The sequence below is a fragment of the Dicentrarchus labrax genome, unplaced genomic scaffold, assembly GCF_905237075.1.
Source record: "Dicentrarchus labrax unplaced genomic scaffold, dlabrax2021, whole genome shotgun sequence".
Classification (NCBI taxonomy): Eukaryota; Metazoa; Chordata; class Actinopteri; family Moronidae; genus Dicentrarchus; species Dicentrarchus labrax.
In genome coordinates, this window is record NW_026136720.1 from 26,426,404 (window position 1) to 26,450,792 (window position 24,389).

At 39.8% G+C, this 24,389-nt stretch overlaps 1 protein-coding gene and 1 long non-coding RNA gene across 3 annotated transcripts; one reads left to right on the forward strand and one right to left on the reverse strand.

Moving 5' to 3' along the window:
- The first annotated feature begins 738 nt into the window (after positions 1-738).
- cfdp1 (craniofacial development protein 1) lies at positions 739-23,440 on the forward strand. 2 transcript variants are annotated; one of them, XM_051383327.1, is made up of 7 exons: positions 743-1,123; positions 3,199-3,325; positions 3,568-3,796; positions 5,612-5,721; positions 11,936-12,067; positions 18,110-18,268; positions 21,868-23,440. In XM_051383327.1, exons 1-7 carry the CDS (start codon positions 1,054-1,056, stop codon positions 21,956-21,958), a joined length of 918 nt encoding a protein of 305 aa, XP_051239287.1. In that variant the 5' UTR covers positions 743-1,053; the 3' UTR covers positions 21,959-23,440. The 2 variants fall into 2 exon arrangements, with proteins under 2 accessions (XP_051239288.1, XP_051239287.1); XM_051383328.1 differs by lacking the exon at positions 11,936-12,067 and having other exon boundaries at positions 739-1,123.
- On the reverse strand, positions 6,391-6,728 carry LOC127353819 (uncharacterized). The gene is made up of 3 exons (XR_007881369.1): positions 6,625-6,728; positions 6,560-6,593; positions 6,391-6,516 (listed from the first exon to the last, which is right to left on the reverse strand). It is a non-coding gene; the product is annotated as an uncharacterized LOC127353819 (long non-coding RNA).
- Positions 23,441-24,389: the final 949 nt, after the last annotated feature.

Consider the following 24,389-nt stretch of genomic DNA (forward strand, 5'->3'; position numbering starts at 1 on the left):
ATAGGAAACCAAAGAAAATAAGATAAATCCATGCTTGACAAAGTTTAAACAGATAATATCTACTGAAGCAAATATGTCTGTTGTGTTTGTGTCTCACTCCAGTCTCCAGATCCTCACCAAGGTCTCCGGCTCAGAGCTAATTTAACCAAACAGCACCCTCTGCTGGTCAGAAACCATTTCTTTACCAAACATTTGTAGAGCCGAGACTCAGAATCAGGTTTATTGCCAAGTAGGTTTTCACAACCAGTGAATATACCTTGGTATGTTGGTGCATAACAATTAAAAAAATAATAAAGATAAAAATAGAGATGGTAAAATGAGACAATATATACAAATATGAAAAGAGAGACAGTAACAACCAATCAGAGCCGAGAAAGATAGTTTTGTTGATTGTTGATTCCCAGGGCGTCAAATAGTGACCATTTGGGACCCTGGGAATGTGACTCAACCATCAACTATTAACCAAGCTTCCAACCCAGAGCGTCTTTATATCTTTCTCTGCTCTGATTGGTTTCTTTGTGTTTTAAGTGTTTAAATGTTTTAAGTGTAATTTTCTCCTTCATTTATTTACTTTTATTTTCCCTCTTTTATTTTCCCTTTTTACTTACCGTCCTATTACTTTTTTATTCCGGTCTGTTATCTGAAAAAGAAAGGCCTTACTGAGCCATTTCTGCGGGTACCTCCAGTGCTGTAGGTGGCGGTAGTGCAGCTTGCTTGGTAGTCGCCTTAAAAGAAGACCAGATCCGCGCACCATGTTTGAACCTTTGAGCTTACCGTCGCCGCCAGAAAGTCACATTGTTTTCCTAATTTCCAGAAACGCCAACAATAGAAGCCTGTTTCACACATTTGGCACACTGAGTTAATTTGTATCCCTTACAGAATTGAAAGCAACATTTGAGCTTTGTCTTAACATGGCGCTACCTATAGCCAGTTAGGCTTACGTTCCTTACGTTGTGGAAGCAGTAAAAAGGTAGCTAACAGTTAGTGGGAAACCTACTGGCACCTAGTAGCGTTTTCATTTCACTATTATTAGTCTGAAGCTTTTCCTCCAAAATGATGAACTATTCTGACTACGACTCTGACGGATATTCGTCGAATGAAGATGCAGACTACGTCCCATCAGGTGAGGACTGGAAACCGCTTCTGCTGTCAGTCAAGCGGAAGCTAACATTAACTAACGTTAGCTCACCCTCATGCTACGCACTACACATAATAAACTAGCTATAGTGTAAAATATACTTTATGGTAACGTCCTGGTCTAGTTGGTGTTGAGAGACTGCGTTAAAAAATGTAGTTCAATGAAGAAAGACATTGTATTGATTTCTAATGCCACCTTTATATATTTCTAGTCAGTGCTGTACTGTGCCACAATAATGTTTGTAGTTCAGATGTCTGAACTTGGCGGCTTTTCCAAGCAAATATTGATATAACGTTATGTGATTGTTTGTGATTAAGTCAGCAGATATTATTTCTGGCACACTCTGGACACCCCGTTAATATTTCTCTAGATCTGCCCCATATCACTTAACTTGAAGGCAGTCTAATAATTACATATAGGCACTGGCAGTGTATGATTGTTTGTTATTGTATATACACTGATAAACAGCTCTGACTTAAATTCTAATTCAAAATGTACTTTCTTTTTTAATGTCAAATGTGTAAATTAAATCGTATGTTTAATTTTGATGTCATAGTAACAGGTGGTGCTGTACTGGACTACATTGTATTGAGAGATGTTTATACATTTTTGTCTCCCTATTCACATACATGATGGGGACAGAACATTAGTAACACCTCTGAATATAACGCAGTCCAGTTAAGGATGGCAATTGAGAACTGTTTCCAAATCGTCCAATCCACTGGAATCACATGCCTCAGAGCTCCCAGCATGTTTTTTGTACAGTTGTGCATTGCAAAACAATTATATCAAACTTTGTGTATAGTATATAGTGTGTCCACGTTGAAAACCTGTGTAGGCCTACTTTTTTTCACACAGAAAATTGTTCAGGAATCAATAAGTGAATCGACAAAGAACTGGGCCAATAAGCAGATTCGATTAATGATATTGGTATCAATAAACCGTATAAATTTCCCACTAAAGTCCACTATATCACATCACTGTGACCTCAGTGCTCAAACACAATATTCACCAGAGCCTGACCGATATTATCTGCTCATATTGGCCTATCACAGGCGTGTCAGTTTCGTATTGATATGGAAAAAAAGGAAATTTTATCACTATATAATGCAGACATTTTTTTTATATTTGTGTCACTGCAGAGTCGCAATTAATGATACTGTGGCAAGCAGCAGAGAGTATAGTATAAGAAGCAGCTCTCAGACGTGTCAACTAGAAATGACTGACAAGATTATATGGACTTGATCCCACACTGGGGAAATGTACTCGCTACAGCAGCTCCAGATACAACAGATAAGAAAATACACTTTACGTAATGGAATAGAGAAATACAGGATATAATGAAAATAGAATAATATATATACAGTACAGGTTTTAAAACTAATAATGTGCGTGTAAGAAATTCTAAGTTTTTATATGTACGTAAAACTGCATAGTACAGGTATTAAAAATGGATAATAGATATTTTCCTCTTATGATGTAGTATATCGGGTTAGGGTTAGGGTTAGGTGAAGTAGATATCTACTCGGAGTCTCTCCCTATGTTGACCAACGACAACATAGTTTTTGTGGGAGACAGAGGCAAGGCACTGGCCAGCGCAGGTCAGTCCCCAGACCACCACCCACCTGCTATCATGAGCCATATTAGAGGAGAAAAGAAGAAGGAAGATGAGAAGAGGAGAGGGGAAATGGGAGAGGTAGCTATCCAAAATATCCAGTTGTCATGGCAGACCAAACCCAATTTGTACTACAGAGTTTAAGGTATTTGATATTTGTGGTTTTTACTAAGATATTTAGGTTTAAGCATTAACGGGGGTGAGGTTAGGTTTAGAAAAAATAAACTGGTGAGGTCATAATTTGTACTACCTGTATGGTACATTTTTGCAAAATCTCAAGGAATCAAACTGATGTTGAAAGTAAATATACTTCTTTTTTTACTTATTTATAGAACAATAATGATTAGATCATAACATCATAATATGATTCTGCTCAAATTCATTAAACCATAATATTGAATTATCTGTTAATCAGTTGATCTCTCTGTATTCACGTCCTCCTCAGATGATAACCTCAGTGAGGATGACATCAATGAGTGTGAAAAGGAAGACCCTCTGCACGGGGATGAAGATGTGCCACATCCTGGCGATGTCTGCAAGAAGAAAAGGAAGAAGTTGGACATCGGTATGAGGTGAGAGGACTTCAAACAATCATGTTTCTAGGACAGAGAACCAAATGAAGCAAAATCTGGATTTCCAGTGTTCTCTGAGGCTGTGGAGAGTTTGTGTTTTTAATGCTTGTAAACTATTCAAATACAGCTACAGTTCACATTTTAATACAAGGTACAAATGGGGTCTAGGGCTTTTCCTAATAAAAGAGGATGATGCCAATGATGCTGACCTTTATTCACGGTATCTTTGAAAACATCTACAGAAAGAGGAAGAAAGGAGTCCTGAAAGTAGAACAGGAAGAGAAGTCTGGAGGTGGAGCAGAAGAGGCACAGCTGCTGCAGGAAGTGGTGGAAGAACCCCCCAAGGTAGAGAAGGAGGATGATGCAAAACAGAAGAAAAAATCAGATGACCTCTGGGCGAGTTTCCTGTCTGATGTTGGATCCAGACCTAAGGACTGCCCACCTGCCTCACAGTCCAGTAACACAAAAAAGGTAAATATATTCTAAACCCAAATATAAAACTATGATAGTACTACTACTAAACCCAACAGTTAAATGATGCTTTTTCCTGTAAAGTACCGTCACATGATCTGAACCAATCACTGTTTGTTTACAGACAGAGAGTGAATCACACCAGAATCCTTCTTGCCAGGCTTCAGTCTATGCTTTTGTGGCCGGTACAGAGGTACCTCTCATAGGGAATCATGAGAAAGTTTCAGAGCACCCCCGTAACCATAGTAACTCAATCACTCCTGCCTGCCTTCCTGCACACGGCGCAAGAGGAGTGGGACAGACACTGACGTTTTTCGTGCTGTTTTCATTTGTAAATGTGTTCCTCACTGCGAGATAAAGTGGGCGTGAGACACTGAAAAGTGTGTCTCACGTAGCGTGGCGCCCTACTTATCCCACTAGCTAATTAATTACCTGAAGATGATGATGAAGTTTTGTTAAACCATGGCACTTGCACAGCTGCTGTGGGGGACTATGGTGTTTGACCAAGTATCTCCTCAGGTTAGACGTGTTGTCAGCTTTGCATTTTGCATTACACAGTCTGCATGCCCTGACTCACTGTGATTTGAACAAGATGCAGGGCGATTTAATGTTAATCTCGCTCTCTCTCCTTCTCGTTATACTCTACTCCAGTGCTTCCCAACTTGGGGGTCGCCAAAGCTTCACAGGGGGTCACGAGGCTTTCTTGATTCTAAGGCGTGCTAGAAAACTAGAAAAATATACGCAGTAGCCCTGTATTTCAGCATCTGGTTCACATCTGTAAAGAAAAGTAAATGTAAAATAAATTGTATGTTGTATAAAAGTATGTTTTCTGATAGGACAATGGGCAAGCATTAGGGACAATAAAGCACAGAATTTGTCAAAGAAGAAGCCTATTAAATATGTATGATTGTTGAATGATCACGTATGAAGAAAAAACACAATACAGACAGAATTGTACCCAACCCTAGTAACAACTACACTGTAATCAGACAAAGTCAGGTGTTGTGACAAATAGCTGCAGGCTGCTCTGGCGGTGTTTATTTGGGCTGGGCTATTTTCGAGCATTGATAGCACGCCAGACACAGACAGCGAAGTAAGAACACAAAATAAACCGAGACAAGGACACAAGTGGGAGAGTATTGTTGTTTGGCTGGGCGTCCGACCAACAATGAGATGTCTCTGTTGGTTAATAAGCACAGCAGAAACATCAGATAGGTTAGACCACCGCGTTTAACTATGTATCTTAAGAGGTGGGAAGTAACAAATACAAATACTTTGTTACTGTACTTAAGTAGTAACAAAGTAGTAGTTTTCCAGGTAACTGGAATTTATTGAGTATTTACTTTTCTGACAATGTTTACTTTTACCCCCTACATTATTACACATCTGTATGTTCTACTCCTTACATTTTACACATTTCTTACCTTTTAATCTACTTTTAGGAGAGACTTTTTTTCCACAAGTATGTGTACTTCTATTGAGTAAAAAATTTGTGTACTTTTGCCACCTCTGTATATTAAAATGACAACAGGGATGAACAAACTTGCAGATTTCACATATCTCTGCCATTCAAATCAACTGTCAGTTGTCTACCTGGAAGTGACTGTTAATTAATGGCTGCTAATTTGGTCTGTAGAGGGTGTAATGTTTGTTGGACCGATGTTCATCTGGCCCCTGACTTGGGATACAAATTACAATACATCAAGTGAATATTAGTCCAGATCACTGGAGCATTAATAATCAAACCTACAGTATTTTCTGTATGTGTCTGTCTCTGTCTCTGCCTTCAACTGATTCTTTTGTTTTTATCCTCAGGGTGATTCCTCAGTTTTGAAGGATGCTCCTTTGAGTACAGAAACAAAAGCGTCAGAGCCTGCTAAAGTCACCATCACTAAAGTTTTTGACTTCGCTGGAGAAGAAGTTAGGTATGCCTCTGAATCATTCTCACATTTTGAGACTATTTGACTTCCTATAAAAAGATTTTTTTGGAAGAAAGAAACACAATGGACACGGTTTAAATATTTTATTTTTTACAAAAAAAAAAGCCAGCGCTTTCAAGGCCGCAGTTTAGTTCAACTGCATTGAAATATAGCGTCACCTCACAGTGTACAAGAACGTGTATTCATGATTTTCTGTTAATATCTTTTATCATTCCACTTCAAATACTGAATTCAAATATAAATGATGCTGATGATCTCAATTGACCAATAGGTGGTGCCACACACACACAAATGCAGTCTGGGTGAGTTAACCTGAAATACACTAGGGTGGCCATGTACGGAGTTAGATTTGTGTCTTTATTACATTTATTATTATTATTATTATTATTATTATTATTATTAGCATGCTAATCGCTAGTAAAGCTAATCGCTAATTAGCCATCATGCTAGGTAAACTTGCAAACTCACCTGGTTTATACTATTTTTAAATCAAATGCCAAATGAATATGTTGAGATGTGTTTTGTATGATATGTTTAGATAGTTTCACTCCTTATTTAGTGAGTAGTGAGCTAGTTTCTACCCTAATTAGCGATTAGCATGCTAATAATATAATACACATTCATGAATATGAGTGCTATTCTTTGTCCATGACAATCTGACAAACACATCAGTAATGGCAAACTAGCTTCCATTTAGGATAGCCTATTTAATGTTTAATCTTCAGTGATGTTAGCTGAGCTGAACTCCACATTACTAACCAGTTAAACATCCTTTAATACCTCTGATCTGTTACTCTGTAACCAGTTAAACATCCTTTAATACCTCTGATCTGTTACTCTCTAACCAGTTAAACACCCTTTAATACCTCGACTTTCTTACCTGTAAACCTTTAATACCTCTGATCTGTTACTGTCTAACCTGTTAGGGCTACACAGTCATTCCTATGATGGGAATGATTTTGATTACCAACTTGTTCAGCTAGCTACCCATCGAGTTGTGTGTGTCGTCTTACCCAAACATTGGAGTCTCCGCACTCAACTAAGGCAGCGTATCTATGCCGGTGAATCGACAATGGTGTAATGATTCAGTTCGACTACCAAGAAGATTAATGTGTAAAAACACATTTTTTTTTTTAGAGAAAATGTTTTCACACTGATAGCAAAAATTGAAATATTTGAGAGTTAAAAAAAGCATTTTGAGAGTTTTTATTCTCAGAAATCATTTTAAAAATTTCAAATTTTTATTTTTTTATGTTCTATGAGAAAATACTTTCAAAACTTTTTTTAGTCTCAAATATTATTATTTTTTGCTATTGGTATGAAAACTTTTTCTCTCAAATATTTTTTTTCCTCTCATAAAATGCTTTTTTGCTATCAACGTGATAACTTTTTCTATTTTTTTTTCTCTCAGATCATTTATTTTCTCGGATGTAATAAAGACACAAATCTAACTCCATAGCTGTGCTCTGTTGCTGGGCTTTTGTCATATATGAGTTTATTCGGCTCTGTTACAGCGTGATGTCTCACAAATGATCATTGTGTGTGTTTGTACAGCCTGATCAGCCTATCAAAGTTAATGAATATGGATGATCATAACTGCCCCCGAATCATTAGGTGGATATCGTAAGCATCAGACAGGGCAACAAAAAGAAAGTTCATGATTTCTTTCCAAAATGAGTATGTTTACATGCACACTAACGTTTCAGTGCTGAGTCTTACTATGATTATCATGATATTTGTGATGCACCATTTTACTGGAACATGGAGCCAGTTTCTGCATACATGATTTTTAGGGGTGTGCATCTCTCCCATCTTAGACAGTCCGATGCGTATGTAGATACATGAGCTACGATACGATTCAGGGACGATGCATTTTAATATGGAACAATTCTGTGGGATTTCATGTAATATGATACAGTTCTTAACATTTGTTTAATGTAGACATTTATTTTCCATTCTGGATTGAAATAAGCCAATTCTATTAAAGAGACATTGCTTACCTTCAAATACATATATTTTGTAAAGTATCCAGGGAATCTCAATTATATTTTTTTTATTTATGGCATGAGACAAATGGAAGGCAGATATATAATTTCAGAATTTCATGTCATTGTGTTTATTGTTTATTTGCTTTTGCGTGTTCTTTCTTGTGTTGCTGTATAAACCCCAAATTCCACCAGACACAGCCACAGCACCTTCAGGCTCCACCACGGTTGCTGGAGCTAATGGTACCCGTTCTAGGCAAATTCCACCAGAAGCACTGCACGTCTCTCTACTCTGCTCCATGTAGAATAAGCGGCTGGTCTATTAGTGATGGAAGCTGCGAACCACTCCAGTATAGCAGGATATGCATAAAATACACCAGTAAACAACATATGGCAGGCAACACGCTCCGCTTCTGAAATGCTCTCTTGGGAGGCAGATCATAGAGCCAAACCATAACGCCATGCCCGTTGGAATTTCAGGGTTAGCATCCACAGACTCCTCGACGCCTGCATAGGTATCACTATGCTGTCTCAGAAGTGTGTTAAGATTTGTCATGCTACCGCTGTTAGAGGTGGGCAATATATATATCGTTTGCGATAATATCGTCATTGTTGTTTTGACGATGTGCAAATTTCCATTATCGAGTATTTAAATTATTTCGCCAAAAATATTGAAATGCACGCGGAAACTCCTCACATCCACTTAATACACGGTACAGCAGCGCTCTCTACAGCATGGCAGGATTCAGTCACACGACTAGTGGGCCTGCGTGATCACATGGCGTGATCACATGACCTCTCGCTAGCATCCCCCTTGCAACAGTTTAGCAGCACGTTGTGATGGTATAGAGAAAATGCAAACACCTCCAGTCCCTGAAGCTACCGGTACTTCAGATGATTTAGTGCCGAGACCTGGGTCTACCTCTCTGGCATGGAAATGGTTTGGTTTCAAAAAGACGAGCTCTTCAAGTTGAAATCTGTTCAACTTTTAACACCGCTGGGCGCTCAGAAAAAGAGTTTTTGAGCGCTCTCGGCGCTAAAAACGCGTTTGGTGGACACAAGCCCTAACTCAGACAATTCTAATCACATTTTAAAGGATATCGACTGATTATCTATCCCATAAATAAACGAGATATTATTTTTTGCCCATATCGCCCACCCCTAACCGCTGTACTTAACTGCTGTCTGACAGAGCTTACAGGTGGACAGACTTTTGTTCAACTTACCTTCCTCCTTACAGAATCCAAATGTCTTCCAAACTTTAGATTTTACATTTGATAGTTCACTGTAAATCGTGTTGTTGGGCCACGCTGTGCTAATGTTGCTCTAAATCTTACGCACCTAATGATTCTATGGACTATACTAATAATATATTAATTATAAAAAACAGAAACAGCTTGGTTGCAGGACATTTCTTTCTTAATGCAATGCTGAGCCAATAACCTTTTTATTATTAAGAAAAATACAAGTGTTGGATCAGGACTCTGTATCAGCAGAATGGTAATGGTACTAAATTTACTACTAAAATTCTTGTATTGTGACATCCCTATGAGTGGCTCAATAATAAAACTGGTGATCAGTGGAAGTTCTCTCTGGTGCGTCACTGGACAGATTTAGCAGTACATTATGTAGATCCTTGTGTCTTTAGTTTGTCAACATCTCAATCACTCTTTGTCATTTTTATAGTGACCAGCTTACCTCAGCATGGTGAACCCTGTTTACTTATTATCACAGCAGCCTGTAGTCCCACCACCAGGTCAAAATGTGTCCTCGTCTTCATACATTTTGCTAAGCTAAGCTTGTTGTTTTGCACATACAGGTCAGCGAGGACAGTGACCTGTCCACACTGGAATCTGATATGGGCCACACTTTACAGCCTATATAACTATAAAAATTAGTCTTCAGCTTTACATTACTGAAGACTGGAAAGTGTGTTTAAAATCAGCCTCTGCAGCACGTTTGAACCTGCAGGACAGACCTTTACAATTGATCTGACAATGTAAGCAGTAATCCCATGCCTTAATTATATATAGCTGACAATGTGAGCAGTTTAATGAGCCCCTGGGACAGACTCGTGTTTGCATTCATATCTCGATTAATTATTACAGCTTGTGACATTTCTTCAATAGGAGCCACACAAACAGCTGAGCATTTCCCATAAAAACAGTATAATTATCACTGTGTAAGATGCACATACTGTATATCACACAGACAGCCACACCCGAGCAGCTAGAAAGGATGCTAGTTATGTTCAGCAAGTAATGTCCCACCCTAAATGTTTACATCTGAGTGGGCTTCATCAGAAACCAAATATGATCCTGTGTATAATTCATCTGATTGATTATGCATGAAGCTGTGTGCTCTGTAATTACAGAAGCATAAGATTAGTACATGGATGATGGTTGTAACCTGTCCCCAGAGCCACAATAAATACTGCTGGCTCTAATGTGTGATGTGAGCATAGTTGACAGTTTTAGCATTTATTTTTCAGTGAAGTTGGCTAGTACAATATGTTTATATGGTATCCAGACCTCCATCACCTCCGCCTGCTGTTGCACCTGTGTCTTTTCAGTTTATTCTCCTCGGGAACTGATATTTCTCCCTCTTGCCTGAGACAAGACTCGCCATTTCAAAATGCTCTTCCTTATCATCAATGGAGCTGTGCGCTCTGTGTAATTATGGCTGCATATAATTAGCATACATAACAGGGAAAGGCTTTCAGTGTGGCCATGATGGATGCAAGTGGTTGTGGAGTCTGTGCTGTGCTGATGTTCCCAGAGGATGCAGTGGTTGTTCCTCATATAGCCTCCCCATCTAACCCTGCAGTGAGACACAGACAGATGTGTGTCTCTTACTGCATGTGTGTGTCCTTTTTTATATAGCATGTGTGTAAAGGGGAGAGGCTGGCCTACATCCTGTTTTATTATTTACCTTTTAACACAAAGGTTTAGATGCAGAATGTTTGGAATCCCATTTCCACCAATGTGATGGAAAATAAAGGATTCTGTGAGTCTTTTTAGTGAGAAACTTTCTCAAAATAACAACTTAGTAACTCAAAATAATGAGAAACTTTCTCTCTCTTTTTTTTCTGTCACATTGGCAGAAATGGGTTTCCTGGGCTCTGCAACTGTATATTAGATATGTGTTGATTGATCTTGGTGTTTTATCAGGGCTTCTGGATAAAAAGGATGTTATCTTTGTTTATTTGTATTTATTTATTTATTTGCATATTAATCAACATTTAAATGTAAATGTGCTGGGTTGTTAGACTGTTACATTTTTACTGTGTGTAAACACACACACTAAAAATACACAAATACCTAAAAGTGGTGCATGTAGGTTACCCAAACGCCTGTCTAAACAGGTATATCCTCAGCAGCTTTTTGAAGGAATCTAGACCATAAGGGTGCAGGCAGAGTGTTCCACAGTCTATGTGGTACTACCCCAAAAGCTCAATCACTACAGGTCTCAAGGCTGATTGCCTGCAGACGAGTGATAAGAAAAAGTAGTCAATGAAATAAGTACAACAGCTGAGACTGCAGATGAAAGAGCCCCAATACTTTCCATGATCATAGGCGCAACATTTTCTGGAGCAATAACATGAACTTCAGTTTTATCAGTGTTGAGCTGATGAGTATATATATGTATGGGGAAAGGCTGCAGCCTTGTCATTGTACGTCAGTAAGTGGTGAGAAAGCTACATTTCAGCCCTGTACTATCACTCTGCATCCTGCTGTGAACCAGAAACTCCTCAGTCACCATCGTCTTTTCTAAATGTGAACACATTTCTTCTAAATGACAGAAAATCTGATCTAAAACCATTACTGGCTAGCATTATGCAGGGACTATGTCGTCAAAAAAAAAAAAAAGTAGGCAGAGTGATATTAGCGATTCATTCCAAACCACGTTGTGTTTACACGTGGTTGTCTTATAGCTATATGTTTGATGATTGCATGTGATTTTCTCTCGCATTGTACACAGCCAAATGGACAGAAAAACGCAACCAAAAATTGCGGGCTTCTTCGTACAACGAAGCAGGCCTACCTCACCATCTACACCCAGCCCCCCCCCGTTTATTTTTATCAGCATTATATATGGACCATCGACCATTTAAAAACCCCATATCACACAACCACTGCTGTATACTAGTAATTCCTATGCATGTGCTGTTATTGTGCTGGCACACTGTATGTCTGTCTGTCTCCCTCTGTCAGGGTGAATAAAGAGGTATCCGCAGACTCCAGAGAAGCTAAGACTTATCTGAAGAGCCAAAACACCAAACAGGAGGAGAATGAAGACGAAGAGAAGAGTTTATCACCCAACCAATCACCTCTTCCTGGCCCAAGGTACACACACACACACACACACTCTCTCTCACTCACACACACACACACACATACACACACACACACCTTTATACATAACACTCACCCCTCATACCAGCATATACAAATTAGGATTTGAATGATATGTCTTAGACAGGTGTTGTAAAAGGCTGCCACAGAGGAGATCTAGGGCTGGCCTGTGTAGTCACGTGGATCTTTCATATTGTCTTGTTGAGTAGACTAAATGAAGTTACATTCTATTCATCTGTTTAGTTACTATTTAGTTTAGGGATGCACCAATCCACATTTTTTCACTTCCGATACCTGAATTTGGATATCGGCCGATACCGATACTATTACGATACCAGAGCTGTGTTTGCTTTAATATTATTATTTATATCATTATTGTTGATTTTATATGAGGCTGAAATAAACTCCGCTCAACAGGCAAGTATGATATGTACGTATGTATGCATGTATCTCCCAAAAGGCAACTTGAGGTAAGTATAAGGTCAGAAAAGGAAGTCGGAAAAACAGGAAATCCTGTTAACAGGAAAAATCCCATTCTGAAAACAAATATGCAACTGTAAGGGTTTCAAATTGATTGTCATGTCAATATTTATTAAATTCCCAAAATGTCAAATATTTGAAATATAAGAAAAGTGCAATAAGTGTAAACATCTCTCACCACACACACACACACACACACACACACACACACACACACACACACACACACTAATCCTTTTAGCTTTCACGTTGTCTGCCTGGAGTTTACCTTGTTTTTGGAATGACTCCAGAAGTGATTCCTGACAGCTCCTTTTGTCTTTCTGCCCCTGCTCTTCTTCTTCTTCTTCTTCATATGGATTTCCGGCAGTTTAGACACTTCTAGGCGTATTACTGCCCTCCTCAGGAAGTCACTCTAAGGATAATGTTACTGCTTCATATTTTCATATATAGCCCTGTATCGTGTAAGAACTGTAATACTACTTTAACAATCAAGTGGTGGTTCTCATTTTGACCCAATAATCCTCGTGCTCTTTCGCGTGGTGCTTTTTTAAATGTTTGATTGCGTTTGTAGTGTTGTACGACGCGAGAGAGCTTCCGCCTCTCTGAATCACGGCTTTGCTAGCTGGCTGCAAACTGCAGAATGGATTTCCTGAGCGGGGGCGTGTCTCATAACTCTGTGTCTCATTGAGCCGTGCCTCCGTTCAGGAAATCCATTCCACAGTTTGCAGCCAGCTAGCAGACTGGCCGGCAGGAATCACCTGGGGAGTCAGCAGACAACGTTAAAGCGCAGACATGGCTCATGGATATCAGAAATCTGCGCAGGTTGGATCGGGAAAATCTGATACGTGAATTACGCTGGTATCGATACCGATACTGGATCGGATCGGCCCCATCCCTAATTTAGTTATTTAGTACAATTAATCCAAATACTTTCTAAATGGCTAGATGCAAATCGCAGAAGAAGGTAAAATGTGTGACAAACAGCATTATAATGAAGTTCTACAGAGATTCACTTGTCTACAAATCATCAATTTAATTAATATTTTTTTAAGTGAAAATTAAATTTGTGTTGCAAAAATTATTATTCCCATACTGTCAATCAGTATATACAATATCCTTCAAAATAATTGCAATAGGATGTTTTTACTGTATCGCACAGACTTCTATTTAGTGTGTGTGTGTGTGTGAGTGAGTGAGTGATGGCATTTTACAGTTGAAATTAAGTTTGTACTTGAGCTCACAGTCGTACATCAGTGCAGTGGAATTTCCCTTTATATTTGCTGTGTGAGTGTGTGTGTGCCCGTGCGCTTTTTCCTACCTCTTTTAATACCCTTTGTTGCCATGGTAATAAATCACTTGGGGACGTGCACATCTTCCCTCCAAAACCCCAGACAGGAAACAGGAAATCATCTTCCAACGGACAGGAAGTACAGCGTGTCCACAAGCTATTTCCTATTTATCTTAGGTGTGTGTGTGTGTGTGTGTGTGTGTGTGTGTGTGTGTGTGTGTGTGTGTGTGTGTGTGTGTGTGTGTGTGTGTGTGTGTGTACCCAGCACAACAGGAAAGAGCCATCAGCACCACTCCCTAATTAATTGTGGGACTGACCCACGGATACAGCTTCAGAAGTTACTGTGCGTTTGTTGCAGATTTAGATGTTATGTAATGTGACAGTAGCAGTGGTGTGTTTACTACACTACAGAGTAGTCCAACAGCAGCTTTTGATTTTCGACGTTCTGTTGTAGTGGTTGTCGTTTGTTGATGTTAGTGTCTCCATTTATAAGCTAACAGTAGATAGTGTTGCACACTGTTGGCACTGTAGGGCAGCGGAGTACTCAGGAGGAGCACACATAAATGTCACCTGCATCCCTACATAGAGACACGTATAAATCAGCCCACAGGCAATTGAACAACAGGCCTGAACAATATGAGGAAAATGTTCGATAGCACTGTTCAGTATTGGATGACAATATGCTTTACAATAAATTAACACAAACATAACTAAATGTAACAGTAACAGTAGCTAATGTCAGCAAAGTCACTGTATAGACGCAATAATATCTCACAAATTTAAAATTGCAATAAGATAAATAATATTTGTGACATCAAAATATTGAGTGAAGTTTATATAGAATAAAGAACACAGATATCAGTGAGTATCAGTACTTCATCCTGTCCTCTGTCCTCTTCTGGTGTGACTCACTGCCTGCAGGTAACACTGATGGAGACAGGGGGGTCTGATTTGTCTCTCAGCACCTCAGTTTAAATGACTTTCACTAATTTGGCAACCGCAGTATTTTTTTATGCATGAGTACATATGTTCTGAAGCACAGTATAAAAATCTTAAATGAGATATTTGAAAAAGAACACTGATCAAAATTAGAGAACACTTTCAGATACCTCCCAGTTATTGGTGTTAATCTGGCACCTGGTGCTAATTTCCTCAATTATCTGACAAACCCTTTTAACTTGCAGCCTAACTTTCCAGTTTTCACTGACTTTTCAAGATGGTGAGCCGTTCTAAAGTGACTGAAACCCTCTGGCAGCAGGTTGTCCAGATGAAGGCCAAAGGGATGACCCTATCAGCCATAGCAAGAGAAGTTGGTCGTTCCAAATCAGTGATTTCTAGAATATTGCATCTTTACAATGTCATAAAATCATTCAAGTCCCCCAAGAAGGCTGGTCATCCACGAAAGACAAATGCAAGAGAGGACAGGATAATTCGGAGAATCTCAGTGGGCAATCGGTTCATCGCTGCAGCTGGAATTGCTCGCCAGTTCAATGCTGAACAGGGTGAGGATCTGTCTTGTCATACAGCATTTGGACTGAAAGTCCACTCTGCAGAGACCAAACCTCTCATTGGCAGAAAGAATCAAAAGGCTAGACTAACCTTTGCTGAGGAGCATGTTGTGTGGAAAGAGGACAACTGGGCCAAAGTTCACTTTAGTGATAAAAGCAAGTTTAATTTATTTGGGTCCGATCGTCAAACTGGGGAAAGACTGAACCCAAAGTGTGTAAAGAAGTCAGTGAAAGGTGGATGAAGAAGTGTCATGGTTTGGAGAATCTATCTATCAGAACCTTCTTCGACAACATGTGGTTCCTTCCCTGCGTTCATCACGCAATCAGCCAGCAGTTTTCATGCAGGACAATGCCCCCCGTCACACAGCAAAACAGCTAAAGCACTTACTTGAATCTGAAAACTCTGAAATAATGAAATGGCCAGCCCAGAGTCCTGATCTAAACCCAATAGAAAACTTCTGGAAAATTCCACTACAGTCACGAACTATGGGAGAGAAAGAAGAGAAGAACAGTGGACCAGAATCACACCAGAGCAGTGTGAGAGACTAGTGATGTCCTGTGACCGCAGATGTGCTGAAGTCATTCAAAGCAACGGCCTGTACACTTCCTACTAATTGTTGACTGATGTAACCTTTAGAAAATGTTGTTGCGTGCTACAGTCATTGCTGTTCTCTAATTTTGATCATTGTGTTTTCTGCAAAATAAAGTTTTTTGTTGAAGTGCCTTGGTTATTTTGAGTTCTAGTAGCATGGTATAGCCACATCAAAAACTCCTTCAAATGTTGAGCAATGAAGATTACATTATTTCTGAAAAAATCAAGTGTTCCTAAATTGTTCAATTTTGATCTCCAGTGTATCCTTTTTTTTTGCGCTTTTCTCCCTGACACTTGGCCATTGTTCTATTAGCTGCATGGTTGTTTTAACCGTGTACTTTTCTAAGGTAGGACAAAGCAGTTTGTCAGAGTGAAGGCTGCGATGTAGGCCTACTATATATTTTCTTAAAATCCAGAAGGTCTGTCAAGCTGTAGCGACCCCATATAGTGTTCCATAATGGGCAAATCTGCACACTATTCACTTTAACTGCAGATCACGTAGGTTGCAAAATCCAGAATTCCAGATTAATCCAGAAAAATCACATCCCTGGTTGCTTGTTTCTTACATACCTGCTGTTTATGTTTCTACAGTGATGTTTGTGGTTGGCTGTTATTTTTTGTTTAGTCATAGCACACATTCACGCGCACTATGCCGGGTTCATGGGCAATAAATTCAGTTCATTTTGCCACAGGAAAGTGAAAAATATTTTATATATATATATATACATTTTTTATTATCTGCCCTGTGAGTCGCATTCACTTCGCAATTTAATGGGTTCTTCCTTGGCCCCATGCTACACCCTTCCATCCAGTTTCATAAAAATCTACTCAGTAGTTTTTCCCTAATCCTTCTGACGGCAAACAAACCCACAACCAAGACTGAAAGACCTCCATGGCAGAAGTAAATTAGATAGCGGGAAAAAATATTATTCTGAGCAGCAAAAATAGTCAATAATGAAGCTAAATTCAATTTCTGAATTTTCAATGTTTAGATGAGGTTAAGGATAGGGTTGGGGTCAGACATGTAGTTATGGTGGTTATGGGAAGGGAAGGCATAATTAAGCTTAGAAAGACGAACAGGACATTACATTGTCATAGCACTCTCTCTGTAGACTTTTGGATCTAGCAGAGTTACTGGCTGCCTGCTTGTCCTGAGTGTTGGATGACATGACTTTTAACAAACATGATACTCATTGTTTTGGGTTAAACAAAGTAATAACAAAGACAGTAATGCTGTATATTTACAATTCCAAAGTCCCTCTTAGTTACTGTTGCTAGATTAGACAAGCTTGACAAAAAAAAAACCATTGCGACAGCGGTTCTGTTTCGCTGGGTGCCGCAATCCATCTCAACAACATGTTAAAATGATAAAACATATATTAAGCCCTATTCGCACGGGACTAGTATTACCTGGGGATCTCATGTGATTTAGTAATTAACCCGCCACGTCTGTGTGTCGTGCGGCGCATTCGGGACTTCACACGGGATAGGCGAATTTACCGACATTATCCCCCGGATATGATGTCAAGGCTCTGCGTAACCGATGCGTAACCTAAGGAGCAGCACAACGGTTAGATATGGATATTTTTAATATAATAATAACTGGTGAGCCTGTTGAAAGATAGAAAAATGTTCCTTACCGCATGCTGCCATGCATGTAATCTATCTAATCATCTTTCGAGATTTTGCTCTTCTGATGGATTTGAGCTTGCTCTTTCTGCGAATGGGTCTCTATGCTGTGAACCTAGATGAGCCTCCTGAAATGCACCCAAAATGCTGTCAAAACTTTAATTTATTAGTGCCAATGCAGCCTCCATAATTCTCGACCGGGAAAAAGGCAGAAAAAAAGGCGTGGAAAACACAAAAAACAACCCCAAATCACAGACATGCCGATTCGCACAGGACTAATATTATCACATGACCTCTGTGTTTGGCAAAATATGGTAGGTAATTTGCGGTGGAATTTTTACTTTTACAAATTATGGACATGGCAGATTCGCACGGGATTAAGATCGCAGACAACCTCCGCAATTATTACAAATTACTAGATGCCCCCAGGTAATACTAGTCCCGTGCGAATAGGGCTTTAGATTGTATTGTGCAGGGAATAATAAATTACATACGTGACTGTTATCTTTTAACTTTCAGCGTTATTGTGTTTGCAGTGCCAAGCGCCCTGCAGGCATGACGAGCATCCTGGGTCGCATCGGGGGAAAGAGGCAGAAGATGAGCACGCTGGAAAAGTCAAAGATGGACTGGGACGCTTTCAAATCAGAGGAGGGCATCACAGACGAGCTGGCCATCCACAACAGAGGCAGAGAGGGGTAAGAGAGTCAGTGTGGTGGTGGTGCAGGTCAATGACAACCGTATTTCTTACTAAAAAAGGTTGTTAGGGTGAGAACTCTACAACATCATTGGGACTTATACTGAATCCCAAAACACTTGTTGCATTTTAGGTGGAAGCAGGAATACAGCAACTAGACATCAGTCTATCATTTAGCACTGTTGAATTCTAATGTCAATACAGTTCTCACAATCAGCATACATGACATGATGAACACGAAGGTGACGACGACAACAACAATGGGGGACAACGAGCAGCGACCGTAGCAACAGTAATCTGTGACAGGATGTGTCAAATTTTTCTAATATTACGTAAATGAAAAAAGGCAGTCCTAGAGGTTTGCTTTATGTGTGAATTAAATGACATGTCCTGATCAAAGATGACTCCAAGATTCCTGACATTGGTGCTAGAGGCCAAGGTAATACCATCTAGAGTAACTTTATCTTTAGACACTGAGCCTCTAAGGTTTTTGGGGCCAAGTACAAGAATTTCGTTTAACATCAGAAAACTGCAGCTCATCCAGGATTTTATGTCCTTAAGACATGTTTGTAATTTAGATAATTGATTAATTTCATTGGGCTTGATCAACAGGTATAACTGTGTATCATCTGCATAGCAATGAAAGTTAATGGAGTGATTCCTAGTAATGTTGCCTAAAGGCCAGGACACACCAACCCGACGGCCGACCATCGGCAGAAAAGCAGTCGTACTGATCAGTCGGCTCCCGTCTCCCAGAGTCGGTCAAAAAAGTGCCTCCAAACACACCAAACCGACGCCGACTGGAGCGTACGTTCTGTTCGTGTGCGAGGCGTAATACGGCCCCATAACAGCAGGCGCCGCTAATTTGTGTTGTCGCCCAAAAAAATGAAAACCGGAAATGACGGATCGCTCTAGACCTAGTAAACACAGGGCATGCTGTCGTCAGTCATTGTTTTCATCAGAGAGTGTTGATAGTAGTCAAGAAGGACACGATGGCTAATAATAACAAGATACTGGCGTTGGCGTAGTGTGTTTACCATCGTCACTTCCGGTTTTCTCGTGATTCGCTAGTCAAGGGCTAGCACTCCGCCACTCAGATTGGTCATTGAGGCCGACGGCCACTGGCCGATTCTACATGTCGAATCGACCAAAATGAACGCTGAAGCCGACTGACGATGGCACGGGGCACACCGAACCGACTCGAGTCATTGACCTCGCCTGACTGTCCGACGACGTCCGACAGCCGATAATCAGGTTGGTGTGTCCGGGCCTTAAAGGAAGCATATATAAAGTAAATAGTAATGGTCCAAGTACAGAACCTTGTGGAACTCCATGACTAACTGTAGTATTTATGGAAGACTCATCGTTAACGTGTAGGAACTGAGAACGATCTGATGTAGTATGACCTAAACCAGCTTAGTGCGGTTCCTTTAATGCCAATTTGATGCTCAAGTCTCTGTAAAAGAATATCATGGTCAATGGTGTCAAATGCAGCACTAAGATCTAATAATACGTACAGAGTACAGAGACAAGTCCATTGTCGGAAGCAATCAAAAGGTCATTATTAACTTTAACCAGAGCTGTCTCTGTGCTGTGATGAACTCTAAATCCTGACTCAAAATCCTCAAATAAGCTGTTGCTATGTAGAAAGTCACACAACTGCTTGGCGACTACTTTCTCTAGAATCTTAGAGAGGAAGGGTAGGTTAGAAATCGGTCTATAGTTGGCTAAAACCAAAAGAGTCCTCAAGTGTATCTGTCTATCAAATTCAGGTCAAGTGAACTGACCAATCCCAGGCAGGAATTATACCACCACCAGTGCCGCTGATGCCCCACCGTGTGGCCGTAATGCTCCTTCTAAAATGAACTACCCACATGGTCAGTTTGGCATTGCCATCTTTAGAACTGGACGTTGTGCCCTTAAAATAAAAGTTCCTCCTACACAAGTGCAGTTGGGCTGTGGGTGTGCTAACCAGAGAAGTCCATTAAGTATAAGTACTAATACCATCCCCACTGTCAAAATACTGCTGTACTGCATTCTAAACCTTACTAAGATAAAAAGTATTAACCGTGATGCCCCAGTAAATGTGTATTTATCAGAAGCCAAAGTGGCCTTGCCCTTAAAATGACTTAATTCCAGGCATGCAATCCCAAGCTCTTCCTTACTTAATGGATAGTCATTCATATGCTAGTTCTTCTACTAGTTTTGTCACAGATAAGCCTGTATGAGTGTATAGGTTGGCTGATAAGTAACAAGAAACTTAAGTATGGGCTGGGAGAGGCTTTTTTACTGCTTGCATCAAATAGAGGGAAACAAAAGAGTTTTTTGAAATAAAAGCTAAACAAATACATAAAGATGAATTAGTCATTGGTGACGGGCTATTTTAACTGGAATTCATCTGATGTTTATAATGCAGGCTTACCCATTGCTTACATTGTAGATACCATGGTTTCAGTTCTTTAATAGTCATTTTTTTGGAATTATTATCAAATACTAATATTATTGATATATTGTAATCAGTTTTGTTTAACTCTAATATCATTATGAACACCATCCATCATCCATCAGTGTGGGTCAGGCTTTAAATTACATACATACATACATTACATTATTGAGTGTGTGTGTGTGTGTCTTATGGTGGTTAGATTTATATTTATTTAAATAAATAAAAAAAATACATGCTATTCATTATAATACATATTAAATGAATGTATACAAGGGAAAAGGCCTGTGTTACAACAATCCCCTGATACTTAATTCCCGGTGACCGGCTGCAGCTCGTGTGACTCTGTATTGGATTGTATCAGTGTCTGTACACATAAATATCTGACCCATGTTCTGAGAAGTTCTGCTCTCAGATGTTACACTGTGAAGAAGTTGCACATTATCTGTATTTCTATTATTAAATGTTTTTTTATAAGGCATATTCATTTATGCTGCAAATTGGCGACAATTCCATCCTACATTTCGGCTTTTTGTAAAGTCAATAATCACAAAGTGCTGACATGGCTCAGCCACAAGAAGCCGGCCCGATGGAAAACACCCAGTTTTTAATTATGATGTAGCAGCTGGAAAGTAGTGAGTGTGAATGGAGCAAATCGTCGTTCCTTATGAGCAGGAATCATCGTGATTTAGTCAGGATGGATGGGGGGATGGAGGGAGGGAGGGAGCCAATGGAAGACTGGGCTACCCCAGGGAAATAACATGAGTCTCTGCTGTATGCACTCCTTCTTTGTCATTCTGTGCCCCCCCCACACACACACACACACACACACACACACACACACACACACACAGATGCTCTGACACCATACTTAACATGCACTGACTTTCAACCAAGCAGAAGGATGTGGAAAACTCTCAGATACAACATACGCACTCTTTCTGCAGGAAAAGCTGTGTAACTGCTTCCTGTGCTGGAGTGGAAGAAGTGAAAAGAGATGTGGTTTAGTGGTGTGAAAAGCATGTGTGATGAAAACATTTCTTCTAGATTCTGTTTTCCTTGATGGTATTTTCAGAGTATTTGTACTTGATAAAAGTAGATCTAATGTTTTCTTTGTGTGTGTGTGTGTGTGTGTGTGTGTGTGTGTGTGTGTTTAGGTATGTGGAGCGGAAGAACTTCTTGGAGCGGGTCGACCACCGTCAGTTTGAGTTAGAAAAAGCAGTACGACTGAACAACATGAAACAATGACACAGACGGATGGTGCGCACGCACGCACACACACACACACACACACACACACACACACACACACACACACACACAGAGAGTGGAACAGATCTTCAGACTTCCTGTATCTTGCTTTCTGTCTTTCTAATGACAGAGTTGCTATTTCCCCAGTACCGTGAGCTCCTACTGGTGCTGTGGCTCGGGTCTATTTCAGGAAGGGGATATTAATAGGCTGAGTTTGTGGAATGGCGGGGTGTTGAGTTTTCTCATACTTGTGAGAACCAATTAGTCTCGAACCTTCACACTGAGGACATTTTTGGGAAGTGAGGTCTTTCCTGCATGTCCTGCTCCCTAAAGAGACTTGGTTTACTTTTGTCCATTATTTCTATCCGTAGTTATCGTCACACTCATCAAGTTAATTGCTGAGATCAAGGAACACAGTGACGTTAATGAAGAGAAAACCGTAAGAGTTTGAAGTTTGAAATAAATCAGGACTGGTTAAGGTTAGGCTACATGTTGAGGTTAGGTGTGGCAGTGGGCAGAGCAACTGGCTAGGGAAGTATTTGTTTCACTGATAATTTTCCTTTGAAAGTTCACCTGATGTATATCTGGACCTTGCCTGGATCACATAAAACATGCTAATGCCCACCGTTTTGTTTTTGTTCTGTGCTCCAAAAACAGTTGAGCTAGCCTTTCTCCTTTTCTGTACTTACTTACAACTTATAGCTAATGTTTGCGAAACTCTAGCTAATTAGCCAGTGTACATCATTGCCTTTAAAACCATCTTCATAATGTGGGTCTCTTTTCAACATAGATTAGCCTAGCACATCTCAGCATATATATAGTACATGAAAGGAGGAAGTTGACCAAGGTTCCAAAAGGGGTGGGGCTAAGAAAGGGTAAATTCCCAGTTGTAATTTTCTATACTGTTGTGTACTGCAACACCAGAAAAAAACTTGTACTTGTAAAGATGTTAAAATGAAAAATTCTAGACATAGGTGCTTTAGTTAGTGGATAAAGAGTAGATGTTGTGAGAGGAGGCTCGTCATAAACAAATGTTTGGTTGGATTCATGCCATTGTGGGTAGAGTTTTCATTTTATTACATATTTGATATAATCATTATGGGACACTGAAACACCCTGCTGGCCGCTTCAATTATGATTAAATGTATTCATGCATTCAAGGTGAAAAGCTTTTCTGTAATGATCAATACCACAGTAAAAGTGGAATCAATCAAGCTGCATCTTGTCCATCATATCAGAGGAGGACCACACTGACTGGAGCAGATCTGATGGTGATGTCAGCCTGTCCCTCAGGCATTGTTCTGTCCTGGTTGTAAACAAATGGGGGAGAGAGTGGGGAGAGGAGAACTGCAAAAGGAGAGAGAATGAGAAGGGACAATTGATGTCTTGTTAGTTTGACTGTAGAGTCATTGATACAGTTATCTGTTTATTCATGTACATATTTAATATCCAATAAACACAAGCTAACCATTTTAAGAACGCTTGTTGATTTTGTTTTTGTTTGCTGACAAACTGTTCTCTTAAGTGATTGTAAAGAACCTCCACATCAATCATGTTTTTTCCATCACCCTGTTCTAACTCTGCTGCTGACTGCACCCCTCAAGTGCTCAATATTAAAAACTAAGAATTATGACATAAATAAGCACATGAATAAATTGTGTAAAACCTATAAATGAGCCACAATATACAACAAACCTAAAGAATAATTCTGGTTTCTTACCATTTCCATCTTATTTACGTAGTTTTATCCATTATTTCTATTAACATCCTACATACCAAGTAATTGCTGAGATCAGGGAACACAGTTAAATTATTAAAGAGGTGCTTCACTCTAAAACGTGTTATCTAAGTTGTAAACTGAGTTATGTGATTATACTGTGATGAAACACATCAATGCTGGTGTTAAAATTTACATTATTACCAAATATATGAAAATCTGCATTTTTGTGGGTTGAAGATTGCTCAACCTGCTCTCTACTGTTTTAAATCACCCTGAACGTTTTAGGACAAATGCTGAAGTCGCCCCAATAGGTTGACTCTATGTCACAACATTTATATGCATCAATCAGCCATAACATTCTGAGCACCTGGGCTCCCGGTGGTCATAATGTTCTGCAGCCCCAGACCAACAGACTGTGATGCACTGTGTGTTCTAACACCTTTCTATCAGAACCAGCATTAACTGTTTCAGCAGTTTGAGCTACAGTAGCTCGTCTGTTGGATCGGACCACACGGGCCAGCCTTCACTCCCCACCTGCATCAATGAGCCTTGACCACCCATGACCCTCTTTCCATTTTTTTTCCTTCCTTGGAGCACTTTTGATAGATACTGACCTCTGCAGACTGGGAACACCCCACAATAGCTGCAGGTTTGGAGATACTCTGACCCAGTCGTCTAGCTATCACAATGTGGCCCTTGTCAAAGTCG

Excerpts from the sequence above, each read along its gene's own strand:
- cfdp1 (XM_051383327.1), top strand. The coding sequence starts at position 1,054 with ATGATGAACTATTCTGACTACGACTCTGACGGATATTCGTCGAATGAA. Across the intron at positions 12,068-18,109 it reads TCACCTCTTCCTGGCCCAAG|TGCCAAGCGCCCTGCAGGCA; the intron begins GTACACACACAC and ends TTGTGTTTGCAG. Across the intron at positions 18,269-21,867 it reads CACAACAGAGGCAGAGAGGG|GTATGTGGAGCGGAAGAACT; the intron begins GTAAGAGAGTCA and ends GTGTGTGTTTAG.